Genomic DNA, 18,207 nt, shown 5'->3' on the forward strand with positions numbered 1-18,207 from the left:
GCATTGCATCTGCGGAGTTTCTGAGCCGTTTGCTTTGGTCAAGAATGAACGAATGCCCCCTTGACCTAAGTTGAATGCAACAGCGGGCCATCTCATGGTGATATCATCAAATATCTTATATATAAATAGTTTATAAGCTCCAAGTGGTCAGCTTTATATGTGCAGAAGGCATTTGGGGCGACTTATGGCCGAAGTAATCAACCAGTACGGCCAACTGACCCAACGATTCCATTTCTTCCAGGCTCAGGCCCCCATTTATTCCCAAAAAAGTAATATATTACCAAAAAAACACTGAGAGGGACAATTTCAGTATACTTTACCAGGGCACTACCTATAAACATAAAAAGATTTACAGACGATGCATTATTTGTTTGAGGGATGAAACGCTGGTCTTGATGGCGCTGGCAGTAGTGGATGGAACCCCCTCCCCATGTACCTCCCAATCGACGTTGATCCGCTCGACCTTCTTGCCGTTCTGATTCGCCACAACGATGTACTTGTCGTCTCTGAAGGAAGGGAGTTATACGCAAGTCATAGCTCGTACGCAAGTCATAAATGGGAAATATCATACCACAAATCACATTTCTGTCCGCTGTATGTAGCAAGGTTCAGCACATACGGATGGGAGCAAGGCAATGGAAACATGGACTCCCGTGTCCCGCGTGTATGGAAGTAAGATGCTGTGTCATCCTAATTCCCTACGTGCCATGGGCTAAGCTGCCGACGCTTACCCCATTGGGATTCCAGCGTGTGCCTGGCGCAGGCCATTGAAGCCTGGTGTGGTGCGGAAGCAGGCCAATGGCTGACGGTCCGCAGAGCGGAAAATCACGACATGGCCCGAAGCCACAAACGCCAGTACGGCATGCGAGTGGGCTCGGTTGAACAGCAACATGTGTGGCCGGACGGGGTACGAGCCTGCATTCACATGCAGCAGTTGCAGAAAGAGGGAACGGAGGGGTGCTTAATCTCCCAGATCACCCCTGGTCGCTGCACCGAACGTTGTCCTTCAATGCGGACCCGGCTGTGAGCAGTAATCTTACGTTAATTTCTAATTTGTTATGCTTTCACCTCTGAGGCTGGAATGTTGGTGATCATTCACTCTCATTCTTGTATCGTCGTCCATAATACATAACCAGTTACTAATGAATGGGCCATGGCCGGTAAGTGTGGTATCGGAGTTCAAGGATTGATTGATGAGTGGTTTGAAGCATACGCGTCTAGATGTTCAGCCAGACGTGTACCCGTCAGACGGCAAGCAACCAGGAATTCACATGGCGAAGTATAAGCATTGGATGGGTCTGGAGGCCGAGCAAACGGGCAGGAAGGTGTCCCCGCATATCACAACATTTATCCCGCGTTCAGCAAATTGTATCTTTTTGGGCGGGGCCCCAGCGCGAAGCGCCCAGGGGGGTCCCGACCTGTAGGATTGCCCATGTCCGTGTGTGCGTGTGTGCGTGTGTGCGTGTGGCCGTGTGTGTGTAACGGACGAAACATAATATCTCGCCCGGCTGAAACGCGTTGTCGGTACTATATAGCATTCTCTATTGCAAGGTATCTCGCCTGTAGCCAACAAAGATCGTATGAGCACAAACAACTTTGGCTGCCCCAATTGACCGAGCTCAAACACCTCTCGGGCTAAATTTCATCTCAAAAGGTGCCGTTAGCTCATAATTTTATTCTGAGATGATGGCGTATGATAACTCGAACACCCAGCTTATGTTACCCTTTGCCCGCACGGGCATTTTGACTTGCCGCCAGCAGGCCGACAAATTTGCTTACATTTCTCTATGAAATACGCAAGCTGCTCGTTTGTACATTTTCTTTAGCCAATGCTCGGGGCCTCCGGAGACTTGCGGTGTGCCGCGATGAAGCTCGCGGCTGTGGGGCGGATTGCTGAGGCCGCTGGCGCTTCGGGGATAAACATCACAGACAGCACCGAGCTTCACCCAGCTTGCGTTACCATTTGCCCTCACGGGCATTCCGACTTGCGGTGTGCCGCACTGTCCATGCGGCATGCACCCGGGATGGATTGGCGTGGAGCCCGCAGGCGGTGCTGACGATTCCGCTGGTGCAAGCTTAGCTCCCACACCATCAGCACTGCTGCAACAAAGCACATCTCCCACCGCGTTGACACTACCCATCATTTGTCACACGTGCCGCGCGAGCTACCGCCGAACTACAGATCTCGATGCGCTCTTCTGCATACGGGCTTTTATTATCGGAGCTAGGCCGTGTGCAAAACATCTGGTTATAAATGCGTACTTGGTCCGGATGCTAGGTGCTCTGTGTGCGGCGCTGAGTGGTTGGTAGGAGGCGACCCATGGGTCAGTCGAAAATCACACGGGTCCCATGAGGTTGCTGTATCCGGCAGGCAGTCGACAGCGGTTGGCCGAATGGTGAAAGGTGCACGGCAGTGCATGCAGATCAGTTGGGGAAGGCTGATAGCCATGGGTTTGTCCCAGCAGGACCGTGATGGGGATAGGAGAAAAGCCAGCACAACATCCTGAGGAACCACAGCGGGGACAGGCGGCCTCATCACTGCACCGCTCCACGGCGCTCTGCAGTGCAGAATGCGTCGCCGCCAGCAGAGCTGCATGGGTTGCACTCGCATCGGGAAGATGTTGGAAGTACAGACTAGCGAGTTGGGGGTCGAACGCGAGTTCGTGAGAGGTGGCCCCTCATAGCTCATACCGGCCTGTGTGGATGCAGGGGGGCCCGCCCTTTTTTCGGCTTCGAGGAAGCCGACACCCGACTTGTCATTCTTTTCAGCTACTTCCATTCATGAAAACATACCTGTTTGCTGGAAGCAGAGCCGAGACACTTCACCGCCGAGGTCAATTATTTCATGGGCTTTTTTCAGGTCGCGGCTTTTGAAAATGTAGATGTATCTGCGAAGCAAGGTGGTGGATTAAACCTGTTTAGATGATGTTTGCAGCGATGAAGCGTGGTGTCGGAAAGTGCTGATTCTTGTTACCGGCGGAGCTCACCCGCCATAGCCAATAAGTGCCGTTCCATTGTTGGAGTCCGCTTGGTCGACAATCCATCTGCATATCGATCAGCGAAGTGGTTTGCGGGCGAGGTCGGATTCGCAGGCAGCGAAGCAACCGACAGCTCGCAGCCACCCGCGGATTCTTACATTTCATAATTGCAGGAGGCGCTTGTGCTCCTTATCAGGGCAATGAAGGCTGCGGTTAGCACTGCGATCACTCCGGCGCGCACGACGCTCGTCATTCCTGTGGACGCTTAGAACGTGCTACACACACAGAAAAGGTGGCCTGAGGACTGCTAGCGTGTTAGGTTTTCTTGTTAGTTGTTAAGTCGTTAACTTTACTCGTGGACGATCATTTGAGATACGGATAATGTACGACCTTCCGGCGCCGCCTAGGCTCTGGATAACTATTTAAGTCGTTGTTGTTGTTTAGTTTGTTATGTCATCATTGTTACATCTTGTAGGTTGTTAGCTGGCTTAAGTCGCTCGGCCCTCTTTGTAATCATCGTGGCATCCCAACGAGAAACGGAGCCTATGCCCTTTCAGTTGGTATCGATCTAGACGATCCGGCCTATACGCTTCGCTCCGCCTTCGTCTTCATCGTCTTCGTCGTCATCGCTTTCGTCTTCGCTCCGCTGGTCATCTTCGTCATCGTCGTCTTCGTCATCTTCGTCTTCGTCATCCTCCGATGGCTCCCGTCCCCATCACGGGACTCTATCAAGCGCAGCTTGCTATGTTTGCCTTGACGCAGGGTTCCGGACCAAACTCCTTACAATGCTACATTGCGGAATTCCAACGCCTTATGGCTGACCTGCCGTACCGCCACGAGAAGGACCACGTCCTCTTCTTCGCGCAGGGACTGCAGGACGACCTCAGGAAGGAGATCTTCTCGCACTTACGCAACCCGGGTTCCTACATACGACTGCAGGATGTGATCGACCTTGCATGCACCATTTCAATGGAGCACGATGCCGCTCACCGCTCACCGCATTCGCTACCGCAGGGCACCTGCACCATCAACGTCCCCACCGACCGCTCGCCCTTTCGTTCCACCACCTCTCGAACCGCAAACCGCTCTCCCTCCCGCTCCCCCTCCCCCTCTCCGACTCGCACCGACAATTCCGACCGCCGTCGTCAGGACAACGACCGTGGACGCACCTTTCTCTCCAGTTCAGACAGCCCCCAGCCTTGCCGCGATGACCAGCACCGCCGCGCCGACCCACCCCGCCGCCGCCGCCGTTCGCCTCGATCCCGTCAACGTGGCCTTTAAGCCACCACCGGCAGAACAGGTTAGCCACAGCTTGCCGGTGCGTTTTGCTGTGCAACGGTCAGCCGAGTCTGACACCCCGCCGCCGTCACCGTTCAACGTTTCGCGCCTAACCCAGATCGCCAGTAAGCCCGCCCGCCATGTAGGTTGTATGCGTGCTCGTGTAGCTGCAGCCTCCACGACGGAAGCGCACCGGGTGGACAGCGACTGGATGCTTTCGCGCACCGTCTTCGTCCTCTCTTATCTCGTCGTCTCCATCGTCACCTACTTCGTCGTCTTCGTCTCCTCTTATCTCGTCGTCTCCGTCGTCACCTACTTCGTCGTCATCACCAACGTTCTTCGTCTCGCGAAAATCGTCCGTAAGCCTGCCCGTCTTGCCGGCTGCAAGTGTGCTCGTGCAGCTGCAACCTCGACAACGACGGGAGCATTCCAGGCGAACAGCGATTACACCCTTTTACTCTCACGTCTTCATCCCCCACCCTGTTCCCTGATACCACCCTTCACCCCGTTTCCACCTCGTCCCATCCTTCACCATCTTCTGCCAACCATCCGTCATCGCCTTCAAGTCTGTCAGAACTCTCATCGTTCATTTCTCCAGTCCCCATCCAGCACCTTTGCCCCAACCATCGGACTGCCCTTCACCTCAACCTACTGTTGCTAATCTTATCACCAGCCTTCTCACCGTCGTCCTCCAGCTCCACCCGCCGTGCCCATCACACTGGAGTCACCGTACGACCACGCCGACACTATCGTTACTGCAGTTCGCCTAGGTTATAACCGACGTGGTCGGCCGTCCGTCATGTTCCTAGTTCAGTGGTCTACCGCCAGTGGCCGTGACGCGTCCTGGGAACCGTACGATGACGTACGCAGCCTTCCAGCACTTCGTGCCTTCCTGGCGACCCCAGCCTGGACCTCGTTTAAGCTGTCCGACCGCTATGCCTGGTTCAGAGCGAAGTTTCCGGAACGCGCCCCGAGGATAGTGCACTTCGTGACAACCTAGCGCTACGCATAGGATGTGTGTTGTGTGTGACTCGTGTCCTGTGTGTTTCAGTTTGGGTTATTTCGCCTCAGTTTTGCGCGTGTCGTGTCTTGACTTCTGTTTTTTTCGGGGTATTGCGTGTTGCATGTTGTGTATTTTCGCGTTCTCTTGCGTTCTTTTGTCATCCACCGAGTTTGCTTTCCGTGCCTTAGGCTTTTGGTTTGCGTACTCTTTGTGGATGTTTTGGACACGTTCGTTGGGATATATACCGGTTCCTCAGACCGGCAAGTATAGGTGTCGTGCGCCTTATTTAGGCCGGTATCCAGTGCGGGGAAGGTTTTGCCTTGACTCCGGTTCCCTTTTGCCTTCCCCTCGTTAGCCTGGTACCGATTTCGTTCAGGGAATCGGAGCGGCGCACGACTTAGCATAGTTTGTACTTTGGTCGCATCGAGGCCGATGCTTGAGCTAAGCAGGGGGGCATGTTAGGTTTTCTTGTTAGTTGTTAAGTCGTTAACTTTACTCGTGGACGATCATTTGAGATACGGATAATGTACGACCTTCCGGCGCCGCCTAGGCTCTGGATAACTATTTAAGTCGTTGTTGTTGTTTAGTTTGTTATGTCATCATTGTTACATCTTGTAGGTTGTTAGCTGGCTTAAGTCGCTCGGCCCTCTTTGTAATCATCGTGGCATCCCAACGAGAAACGGAGCCTATGCCCTTTCATAGCGCGTGCACAAGGCTAATTTTATGAAATGTCGCTAACCTAACACTTCGTCTATATTTTAGTCTGTCCAGTGCTCGGGCTGAAACCTGTACTGCGGCTGCGCAACAGTTTCCCATTTTCGACTTTCCTGACCTCCGATAACTGTCGGAAACCTCGAAATGCTGCAATTTGTTATGTCTATGATTGGCAAACGTTGTAAATGGGCCTTACGCGCCGATAGATGCCCTCAGACAGCTCTCAGGTCTCGTGATCACACGATTGTCACCTCGCTGAGTTTCCGTTTTGGCACTGGTCTTGTCCTGTAGTTGATACCGTTTAATTTCCTTCACGGTCCTGCAGCATGTTGAAGTAGGGCCTGTCTGTCATGCTTATTGAATTTGGCGCTACGAGGGTTACGAGCTGCGATCTCCATCCTGCATTTCATGGAAAAAACAAGATTTTCTTGTAGTCCTGAAACGCCGCCAAGTTACATATCAATCGTTGCTCCGTTGAAATTCCCAACGGAAATTGTCTGACCTGTCTGACTGTCGGGGATAATGCTTCACTTTCCCTGCATTATGAATGTGCAAAAACGATTAATTAAGAAGAAGTAATTATGATGATACTGCTGGACATTTAACGATTCTCTGCCTGACAATAAATGAGCTACGGATGGGTCCCCGTGCACGTGAGAAGTCACGGAACGGGGACCCCAAAACGAACGGCGCAAGGCCTCACACGGGGAACTCCCCGTCACAATCTCAGCAATTTGCATTTTTGTTTGGTACTTTCTCAGCATGCTCCAAAATGTTCTGATGCTGTAAAAGCTGTAAGCTTATAAGGCATAATGATGAACGACGGTGTAAAACATACTCCCCGAATGTAACGTGCAAGAGCAGTTACATATCTCTGGATGATTCTCTTCAACGGGGTTCACGTAGCTATTCTCAAGACCTTCCTTTTTTGCGACGTCGTGCATTAGTGCGGGTCGTACACTGGATGGCTACATCTTCGCTGGTGTATCGCATCCGGTGTCTTTCGACACCACCATGACTGGTTGTGATAAGCCTTAACATAACACCGAACCGTTCATTCTCTGTAATCCATACCCCGGTGCTGTCCTCCAGTACAAAGGAACGTTATTAAGTATACTGGGCCGTGATTATTATATTTCACCAGAGACCAGATCGCCTTCAATTTGCTATGAAAATTTTAGTACCTTATCAAAAAGGTACAGTCCTGCATTTCTGACTGGTTTCGCTTTTAAGGTTCATCCCGCGCGGACGTCGCTTGCGTCGGCTTCACGTCTTAGCTGCGTCGCAGTTCCACCTTGCTGTTTAAAGGTAAAACCATCCGTTGAGAAAGGTATTACGGGGTGGCAAACTTGTTGAATAGTGCTTGGCCGCACACTTGGCCGCACACTAACATTAAGTTTAAAAAATCTCACACCTGGCTCAGCAAATTATACAAGCGATAAGAAACTAGTTAAATAAAATTTTCGAAAGTAAAAAGTTCTTATAAAGAAATCGCGTAAAGGGGCTCCGTACGCGAAAAGCCGAAGGGCCCAGTGGAAACGCCTCGGACACTAACTTTTGAACTTGCATTCAACTTCTTCAAATCCGTGACATCAAAGGAGGTCCAATTTATATATCAGGGGCAATGATATGGTCGTTTGTCGTTAACTACTTGATTGACGCTACTTGCACCCATGCTGAACGAGTCGATGTCATTCCTATCAGCGGAGCAAACGTAATGAAAATTATAAAGTGAAACTGCAAATCCGTGAAAAAAACAGAGAAGCGGCCCGAACCCGGCTCCAACCCGGCTCCCAAGGCCTAAGGCTCCGTACATTGAAGAAACGCAGCTACACCTTGCACCCCTCAACGGCCTGATGCCATACAACAAGAAGCTACAGCACCTGGTTCGGCGCCTAGCAGCCAAGCATCGGTGGTTCTATCCTTCTGGAGCTGTATGGCTGGCCCCACCCACTAACCACCTCTTGTGCTCTGTACTGCGTCACGTGCTGCTCCGATATCTTGCGAGATATTAATCACGGGAGCAAGAGCATGAGCAGTTGCTCCATCCCTTACCGTGAGATCATAGCACAATGCACGACAACATGTACACACACGCCCGCATCAAACAGGATCCCAAAACGTTAAAACGATAGGTAGTCCGTATGCGTCCAGAGCCTTCTTTTACCGTCTGAAAATGTTTTATCGTCTATCCATCGTTCCGTGGAATATTATATAGGAACCGTCCATTCGATTTCATATAAGGTTGCCATCTTTAGGCGACCAAAAATTGTACAGACGACTGCAGCTGCTGGAGCTATATCAAGGGTCCCTTTTATAAGCGCTGGACCCACTATTCCGCGTAGCAACAGAACTGCACTGCTGCTAATTTAATCAATCAGCTGCGACCGCGCAGCTGCCGCCGGAAGCCATATGCCTCTGGACAGTTGGCGCTAGTCACGTACAAGCCCAGCGCGTGCGGGTCAGCACGGTTCGTGCCATTGACCATGTTCTCGATGGGGACGATAGCCTTCAGCTGCGCACTCCGACCAGAATGGATGACCCGGAGAATCCCCAGGCCTGGAGAGCTCCCCTGCGCGGATACGGACATGCAAATCACGTGTTTAACATAGCTTTCTCCCAACAGACGGCAGAGGCACAATAATAAATCAGTAGCACACTTGCAAAAGCATACGCACACGCTTCCTGTCACCAGATGCAAAAGCCTTTCCCGGGCGGAAACAAAAGGCCCCACATCGGGCGGCTGCGCACGCAAACCGTTGTGACCAACGTACCGTGCTGACGTGCGGGTCCGCGGACATTGGGTACAGCCCGCGGAGGCTCACGAAGGCATAGTCCTGCGTGGGGGTGTGGGCAGTTGCAATACGTACGTGCTAGGAGGTGTGCACGCGTGATCGTTTTGATTGGTATGTGTGAATGTATGTATGTGCATGCCACCAGCTGTGGAGTGTCGCACCAGGTGCACCAGCAGCCTTGACGGCGGTACGATGACAAACAGCTCAAGTTCGAACCCACCAAGAGCGAATAATGCCACCCAGCCAGTTTATTCCGCACCCACCATTAGCGGCGAGATGGCCAGTGCATCCGGTGTGGGGTCGGTTGAAAGGTTGGTGGCCTTGAGATCGATCCGGTTCACGAACTTGTCAGACTTGAAAGAAAATACGTCGATGACGCTTTGAGCCCTGTCCGGCTGCCAGAAATAGCTGGCCTTTCTGCGCACGGAACACAGCACGCATCCAGCACGCATTCCAAAGGATAGGATAGGTTGCAGATCCTGGCTGAGCCAGGGTGCCAGTGTATGTTTTGGGCGGGGCCCCAGCGTGAAGCGCCCAGGGGGACCCCGCTCTGTAGGATTGCCCATGTCCGTGTGGCCGCGTGTGTGTGTGTGTGTGTGTGTGTGCGTGTGTAACGGACCAAACATAATATCTCGCCTGGCTGACCGGCGTTATTGGTTTCAGCATTCATTCATTCAGCATTCTGTATTTCAAGTTACCTCTCCTGTAGCCAACAAAGATCGTATGAGCACAAACAACTTTGGCTGCCTCCATACACCGAGCCCAAAGTCACATCAACACCTCCCAGGCTAAATTTACTCTCCAAAGGTGCCGCATATCTCATAATTGTCACTAAGGGGGTGTAAAACTCATTGGGAGATGTACATCCCCCCATCCCAGCACTACAGTCCCTTAGGAGCGACAACGTACGGCAAACAGGACACGCGGTACGGCAGTTATGTAGAATAATCCTTTGGGTCACCATAAGAAAACTGCAGGCCAATAGGTCGATTGGTTGCATAGAATTTCGTACCATTGCGGATTTAAACCCTGAATGAATGCATGGATCTCGGGCGCAACCTGCACACGAATCTGTACTAGCTCGCCCACCTAGATCGACACCCAGGTTCTCGGATCTCGCCATGTATACATCGATGGCTGGGTGGATGAGTAAGACTCGTACTCACATTTTTTGATTGTAGGTGACGCCCGCGTAGTGCGCGTCCCGTTCACCTGTACTGTCGTCAGCCACCACTTTGGGAACGGGCGTGTTGGGCGGGTTGCCTGCCGCGTAGCCGGTTTGGGGCAGCTTGTATACCTGCATGCCACTCACAACAGGAAATAATTTATTGCGCATCGCATGCCTCTCCGCCAGGCAATGTACGGCATTTCCGATTTGCATGATACAATCAATGTGCCGTACCTTGAACTCGTACAGGTTGTTTGGGGTGCCGCCTCCAGAGTTGATGTACCTACGCCGGCAAGGAACATGAACGGCAGGGTCGAAGGTGACTGTACTGCGGCACCAGGAGCCAGGAGACTTTAACAAGGTTTACGTATCTGTTTTGTTTCCATGTCCGTATGTACACGGGCTACACACGGACAGAAGTCAACAAGTGCCCAACACGCATGCCCCCATCCGCATGTATTATTGGTATCTAGTCTAGCTTCTCATGTCGTACATGTAATTGCCCGCTGCGACGCCGCCGCATCCGTTGGCTCCAATGTGATTTTTGTCGTACTCCGCTACGACTTGCATCGGCGTCTTTGTGTAGTCGAGCACAAACATTCCGCCGCCGCGCAGTGTTATGAAGGCCAGCGGTGGGTTGCCCGGCGGGGTGCAGATCGGCGCATTATCCGGGCGGAGAACTGTGCGGAGGGCGGGCGGGAGAGCGGCGGCAGGCGACATGATGGTCAATGGCCCGCCGTACAATGCTGTTATATCACGACTACAGATGCTACAGAAGAGTACCGATTGGCGGATGCAATTGCCGTGATATGCCCAGAATACAGCAAATGGTGGTCTGGCGGCAGTACAGTCTTATGCAGTTTAAGGTCCTAAATTCAATTCTTGGGGAGGACCCCGACGTTGACGGGAGCGTAAAATTATGGCTAGCTGCTGAGGTGTAGAGTTGAGATCACAGTTGATGGATCGAGATTCGCACGCTGGATTAGTGGAAATTGCTGAACCCTCTGTCGCTGCGGATGTTCGGGTGAATGGATGCGGAGTGGTCCTAGTCAGCAGGATTAACCGCCTTGGACTTGCAGTTCGTATGGCGTAGTACAGTGTGGTAATGGTGGATGGAGCTCTATGGTGTGGTAAATCGTAGAATTGGCATTGTGTTCAAATGCCCCCAAAGCCTCCCACTCTGTAACAATTCACAATTCACAACAAATGCACACACGGGCATGCCACGCGGTCTTTGCAACGCTAGCGCTAACAACGTGTCACAAGCATCTTGGGACTATACACAAGGAAAAGGAAAGCAATCTGGCATGTAGGTGGTATGCGGGAAGCTTGTGGAAAGATCTGAGCTGTAAGGGCACCATCGCTGCTGACGATTACGTGGTGCACGTGCATACCTGGGTCTTCACAGGGTGCGTTGCTGGGTGTCGTGCAGTTGCCGTACATTGTAAATGTTGCGTTCATGTCATATTTGAATACTTCGTTCTGCATGCCAATGAGAGGACGGATCGGTAGGGCAAGAGCGAGGGAGAAAGATGTACACATGCACAATCACGACCTGTTAAGGCATCACCACTTATTAATTTCTATAAAGGTACATCCTCCCGGTCAACCTCCCGGTCAAGAAGTTATTATTACGCAGACGTAAGGCATACAGGAAGCACAATACAAGCTGATACAAGCACTTTCTGACTGAGTGCAGCAGGGTCTGTAATTTTAATTGTATACATATTTGTGCCTTGGCAATCATGAAAAAAAACAATTCCTGTCTAAGATACTCTACGGGCACTCTACATAGACGATAAACATTTACAGATGAAGAATTATTTGTTTGAAGGATTTAACGCTGGTCTTGATGGCGCTGGCAGTAATTGATGCCCCCCTCCCAATGTACCTCCCAGTCGACGTTGATCCGCTCAACCTTCTTGCCGTTCTGATTCGCCACGACGATGTACTTGTCGTCTCTGAAGGAAGGGAGTTATACGCAAGTCATAGCTCATACGCAAGTCATAAATGGAAAATACCATACCACAAATCACATTTCTGTCCGCAACGGAAACATGAACTCCCGTGTCCCGAATTTACGGAAGTAAGATGCTGTGTCATCCTTATTTCCTACGTGCCATGGGCTAAGCTGCCGACGCTTACCCGGTGGGGATTCCAGCGTGCGCCTGGCGCAGGCCATTGAAGCCTGGTGTGGTGCGGAAGCAGGCCAACGGCTGACGGTCCGCAGAGCGGAAAATCACGACATGACCCGAAGCCACAAACGCCAGTACGGCATGCGAGTGGGCTCGGTTGAACAGCAACATGTGCGGCCGGACGGGGTACGAGCCTGCATTCACATGCAGCAGTTGCAGAAAGAGGGAACGGAGGGGTGCTTAATCTCCCAGAGCTCCCCTGGTCGCCGCACATTGCAGACCTGGTGGCGAGCAGTAATCTTACGCTAGTGTCTAATCTGTTTGTTATGCTTTCACCATTTGAGGTTGCGACGTTGGCGATCATTCGCTCTCATTCTTGTATTGTCGTCCATAATACATAAACAGTTACTAATGAATGGGCCATGCCTGGTAAGTGTGGTATCGGAGTTCAAGGATTGATTGATGAATGGTTTGAAGCATACGCGTCTAGATGTTCAGCCAGATGTGTACCCGTCAGACGGCAAGCAACCAGGAATTCACATAAGCATTGGATGGGTCTGGCAGGAGGTGTCCCCACATATCACAATGTTTATACCGCGTTCAGCGAATTGAACGCGGGATACAAAGAATGTGTGTGTGTGTGTTACATGGTTGGGGGTGCGTGACCCCATACCTGTAAGACTACCCATACGAGCCGAAGGCCCAAGGGCAATACTACAACAATACTACAAAGAATGTATCTTGTCATTCTTTTCAGCTACTTCCATTCATGAAAACATACCTGTCTGCTGGAAGCAGAGCCGAGACACTTCACCGCCGAGGTCAATAATTTCATGGGCTTTTTTCAGGTCACGGCTTTGGAAAATGTAGATGTATCTGCGAAGCAAGGTGGTGGATTAAACCTGTTTAGGTGATGTTTTCGCTGCGTGGCAGGAGCGACGCTGCGTGGTGTCGGAAAGTGCTGATTCTTGTTACCGGCGGAGCTCACCCGCCATAGCCAACAAGTGCCGTTCCATTGTTGGAGTCCGCTTGGTCGACAATCCATCTGCATATCGATCAGCGAAGTGGTTTGCGGGCGAGGCCGTATTCGCAGGCAGCGAAGCAACCGACAGCTCGCAGCCACCCGCGGATTCTTACATTTCATAATTGCAGGAGGCACTTGTGCTCCTTATCAGGGCAATGAAGGCTGCGGTTAGCACTGCGATCACTCCGGAGCGCACGACGCTCGTCATTCGTGTGGACGCTTAGAACGTGCTACACACAGCAAAAGTGGCCTGAGGACTGCCAGAGCGTGCGTAAGGCAAATTTATAAAGAAATATTGCTTAGCCTTGGATGTTTAGAAATGTCGCCAAGCTATTTATCAATCGTAGCGCCGCCCTTCGCGGAAATTTCGAACGGGAATCGTCTGACCTGTCTGACTGTTGTGAATATTGCAGAAGATGTGATTTCGATCAGTCTTCCTGAATATTTCTCTGGTATTCGTCAGTTCACTGTTCTTATAGGATGCAAATTGCGTCCGGAACGTCCGTTCATTCGGTCGTACGAACGGGATCGCCAAGTGCCATTCCTTTTCTGAAGCTACACCAGGTATTCAACAGAATTTTGCAGCTTTTGGTTTTCAGGAATTTTGCGTGCTCCTGAGATTTGAGGCGTAGTGTCAGCTCGCTTGTCCAGCTTGTGCTGAACTGGACGTCGATTAGGTGTTGCTGTAACAGCAATTTTCACATTATAAGAGACCGTGCATCTGCGCACATTAGCCTGTTGAGTAAATTAAATCTTGTAATTGTGACAAATTCATTTTACCATGCTGTCAGGGTCGTGTTTCGACATGTTCGCAATGTTCCCGCCTGATGATGTGGCATATTTAACGCTTTGCCCGTGCGTCCAAGGGAGTGTCATCACTTGGTATTAACGCCAAGGATTAAGGGCGTCTTTCCATTTGGATTAAAAGTCACGTATCAAGGCTCAATTCGTCGCATATGGAAACATCGCGCGGATTAATAGGGCGGATTAGGCGGATTAAGGTTGGCGACAGATCTACGCCCGTATTCGCGCGCTTCGCGAATTAAGGATTTATACAACATATTAATACTTAACTATATATAGTTAAGTATTAATATGTTATACATTGCGCACATTCTTCCTAACTAAAAGCTCAAACTCGACCGTGTTCAGCCTTCAGGATGCCAGCGAGACTGGGGCGCCTCCCTATCTGTGCACCCCATCGAAGTGAGACTTCATTCTCCCTATGCTCCTGCTGCAATGCTCCAACGGCCCCGCCATCAGAAGCCATTCCCCACTGCAGTACTCCAACTGCAGTGTGCTCAACTACTGCTTTCTCGTCATCGCGGAGGCGATCGCACGGACCTCTGCTACCCTGTGGAATGGATACCATATAAACGTGCATCAGATGTGCATGTGCTGCAATTCGTTCAGATGGCGCAAATGTGCGTTGCAACGTTCAAACCTGCCTACCGTGGCTTCTCAATTTTCCAAACTAAATCAAGCACCATTCACATGACTGTAGAGGATTTTGTAATTGGAAATGACCCCTAGCAAATGGTTAAGATGCCAGTGTGCGCACGCCAACATGTTCCGATGTTTCCGCTTATACATGCCACATTTCCATACCCTTGTTTTAATCTTTGCAAGGTCAAAGTAACGCCAGATATGAAGCAGTTTTTTATTCCCAAACTTTAGACATTCTTACGGGGAGTTCGCAAGGTCCCCGTTTACGGAGGAAAGCCGCGCCGGCAGGTCCCCGGCCCTAAGAAAATCTGTTGCCGCGGATGCCGGGATAGCTTAATCCGTCGCATATGGAAACACATCGCGCGGATTAGGGCGGATTAGTTAAACCCTAAGGTTGGCGCGAAAAAATAGAGATGTCGTACTTCACTCCGTTTCTTAATCCAGACGTATGGAACACTCGGACGGATTAGCGGTGGATTGGCGCGTATTAAAAATACCTTAATTCGTGACTTTCGTCCAAGTGGAAACACCCCTAAGAGGCCGCTAATTGGAAACACCCTGTCAGGTGGTAAGCTCGCGAACTTTAGTTATTCTATTTTAACTAATCCAGAATAGTAGCCACTACATTTGCAGCTTTAGCTAGCTGCGCTGCCGCATCGACGGTAGCATGGAGGATGTTGTACGATTGCAGTTGATATAACTGACCTGCCATGGAACCACGTGACTTTTAGCTAACTTTTAGTGGGATGGGTTTTAAGCCCTGAAACCGTTATTAGAGGACGCTAACTGGCTAATGGAAGCCGGCCCACCGTCTGGTCTCTAGTGAGCAGTTCCGGAGCTACTGAGAAGTGTGGTCCGTAATTCGTATCGTAGCTCTCTTCACGCCCCTCTGAGCTCCGTGGATGGAAAGGTGGACACGGATAAGATTCTGGAACCCAATTAAACCCAGTACCCAGTAAAACCCAGTAAAACCCAGTAAAACCCAGTAAAACCCAGTAGATGCCCTGCTCCCTGGTACCGCCGGTAAGCATCACAACAGCGATAGCCCTAGGGCCACCCCTTCCCCTTCCCCAGCTCCGGTGCTCCGTTTGTTTGTTTATGATCTCTTTGCTGAGGCTATAGCATTTCGTAATAAACAGCCATTTCGCCGTCATGGGATCATCTCGCGTGGCGCTCATTGGAGACGCTTCGAGCATGTGAAGGACGCTGTGAAGTGGGAACCTGAACGTCTGGCAAGGATGCTGGAACGTATGTGGTCCCACCACAACTCTACCGTTTCCTTTGGTCGTTAGTAACCTTCACATGCTTTGTTTTGAAGTGCGAGGTAGGATGGTGCTTATAGAGCCCTTGAGCCCTCGGCTCGCATTGGGCGGTTTGCAGGTACGGGAAACGCACCCACGACCATGTAACACACACATACATACACACATATATACACACATACATACATACACACATACATACATACACACATACATACACACATACATACACACATACATTGAAGACATCTCGTCGCAGCCGCAATTAGCCTCTTCACACCCGTCGACAGACAACAGCATTTCATACATAAAAGTGCTGTTATAAAGAAACCATGTCCCCTAATGAAACCATGTCCCCTTCTTAGCTAAGAAGGCTAGGTCTATATCGTGCTTCAAGGTTCAAGGGTTTTGTGCAATAATGAGTAAGACACAAGAACAAATACGAACATCGCCTCCCAGTAAGTATCAATCGCACAACTTCATTTGCGTCAAGCAGAAAGAAAAGGAAAAAACATTATGACGGCCGCCGGCGCGCGCACATATCCTGCAGCGGTTACCGTCCCGAACAAAAAATACTGGCAAGACAGGAAAGGCGGTGTGGGAGGTACGGCAAACAACCGTACACTGCGTTGCGTTTCCCAGCAGCTAGAGCTCCATATAGGTGGGCACTAACATGTCATACGCCGCAGCCAACAGGCAGGTGCAAATTTGTGCATGTATATACTATTAGCATATGTACCGAAGAAGAAAAAATTAACTAGGTTACGGTGTTGTACGGCACAGCCCACCGTGTCTGCGCACGTTTTGCACTTCCATTTTCAACACTTCGCCCTAACATTGCCTAATCCGATCTAACCCAGCCACCCATCAACTAACCAACTTAAAAAATGTCCATTACTGCCATCCAAGATCCAGCCCACACAATCTTGATATTGTCAAACAACAATTGTGATGAAAGTCGCAAAAGCAATAATGTACGGCAGGGATAAATGCGATGCTCGATGCGCGCGGCGTGAATTGATATGGCCGCTTCACTGTTTGGCAGCCATGGCCATACGTATGTCTACTCAGCGGCTGACTTGGCCGGCTGGGTTCACCGGCACCGCCGTCCCATCCATTCCCTTCTTTAGCTCCCGCAGCATGAACGCCACACGCATCGCCCGCTCCGCCAGACGACCGCTTGCGTCACTCGCGGCGAAGTGACCGCCGGCGTCGAGCTCCGTCAGCAGCAGCACACCTCCCCTGCAAGGTAAGCCCCTACCTGGCGCGCCTCCATGCATGCATGCAGCTCTCTCGAGCTCCACAACTACCACCCCCTCGATCGACCTGCCCAGGCCCATGATCGTCCCATCCACGTGCAGGCCTCAGTTGGGGGCGCGGCAAGGGAACTTCGAAGGTCGCCTTGGCTGGCAAGTCATCACGCTGCGCTTATCACGTCGCCCTTGGTAGATGAGAAGAGGGGGCCAGACGCCGAGTGTTTTCACTTCTTTGCGTGCGCAGCGGCTTATGCACCACCGCTGTATCCCTCTATCTGTATGCAGCCACTTCACCAAGAAGAGTGTCTACAGTGTTGGGAGGTGTTTTGCCGAGAGCCGTGCTCACGCCACATGTGAACTGTCCTTGGCTGATTGGCATGCTATTGCATACTTTTGTTAATGCCTTCTTAGTGGGCAGCGGTATGGGCCCGTGGGCTCGTAGGCTCGGGGGCCTTCAAGCCAGAAATAAATGATGGGGTACGGGGGACCCCTGGGCCAGTAGGTTAGGTTACGACGGCTGTCTGCTTGGGCTCTTGATCGGCTTGATCAGACAACCGGCGCCTTGCTGAGAACGCGAGTACGCCTGTGCGCTGCGCTTGTGTGTTGTGCATCATGAAGGTACGCGATGTTCATATCCAGTGTTAGCAACAATGTTGGTGGATGGCGCGCATCAGACTTCGACATTGGAACAGCAATAACACGCGTTTGCGCGAAGTCTTGCAGCCTGTCCAAGGAGCGTTGAGCTGCTCCCCCCAAAGCCCAGCGCAGCGCTGTCCCCGCCGTCGCCTGCGTACCGCCTTAAAAATCCGTTCCAAAGCCTTAGAGCAACAGTACGTGAGGCAATTCTGATGCGTGTGTAGTAAGTGCGATTTGAATTCACGGGAGCACGTTTTTACGAGATGATCCACGCAAGTGGATGAACGTTGACTTTGGACTGTCGTACAGTTGCCCCTATTGCCGTTGCATAAAGCCATTCAGTCCCACACATGAGTGTCGATCGAAGCTAGCGATGCATTGAGGAAGTAAGCTTCGATTGGATACAGGTGCAACCACCGGGCTGCGCATTGTTTGGAGGCGCGTTTTCATAACTGCCCCGGGAGGCATTTGCGATTCAGGCCAGTTCATTCAAAGCCCTTTGGCACCTGAAA

At 51.2% G+C, this 18,207-nt stretch overlaps 1 protein-coding gene across 1 annotated transcript; it reads right to left on the reverse strand.

Moving 5' to 3' along the window:
• Positions 1–7,357: 7,357 nt before the first annotated feature.
• Positions 7,358–13,511, reverse strand: VOLCADRAFT_105394 (uncharacterized protein). The gene is made up of 12 exons (XM_002952212.1): positions 13,209–13,511; positions 13,060–13,116; positions 12,853–12,947; positions 12,082–12,265; positions 11,828–11,897; positions 11,331–11,418; positions 10,430–10,616; positions 10,171–10,219; positions 9,935–10,065; positions 9,032–9,185; positions 8,748–8,810; positions 7,358–8,545 (listed from the first exon to the last, which is right to left on the reverse strand). Exons 1-12 carry the CDS (start codon positions 13,301–13,303, stop codon positions 8,351–8,353), a joined length of 1,368 nt encoding a protein of 455 aa, XP_002952258.1. The 5' UTR covers positions 13,304–13,511; the 3' UTR covers positions 7,358–8,350.
• Between the last annotated feature and the right edge of the window lie 4,696 nt (positions 13,512–18,207).

The sequence above is a fragment of the Volvox carteri genome (genome assembly GCF_000143455.1).
Source record: "Volvox carteri f. nagariensis unplaced genomic scaffold VOLCAscaffold_28, whole genome shotgun sequence".
Lineage (NCBI taxonomy): Eukaryota > Viridiplantae > Chlorophyta > Chlorophyceae > Chlamydomonadales > Volvocaceae > Volvox > Volvox carteri.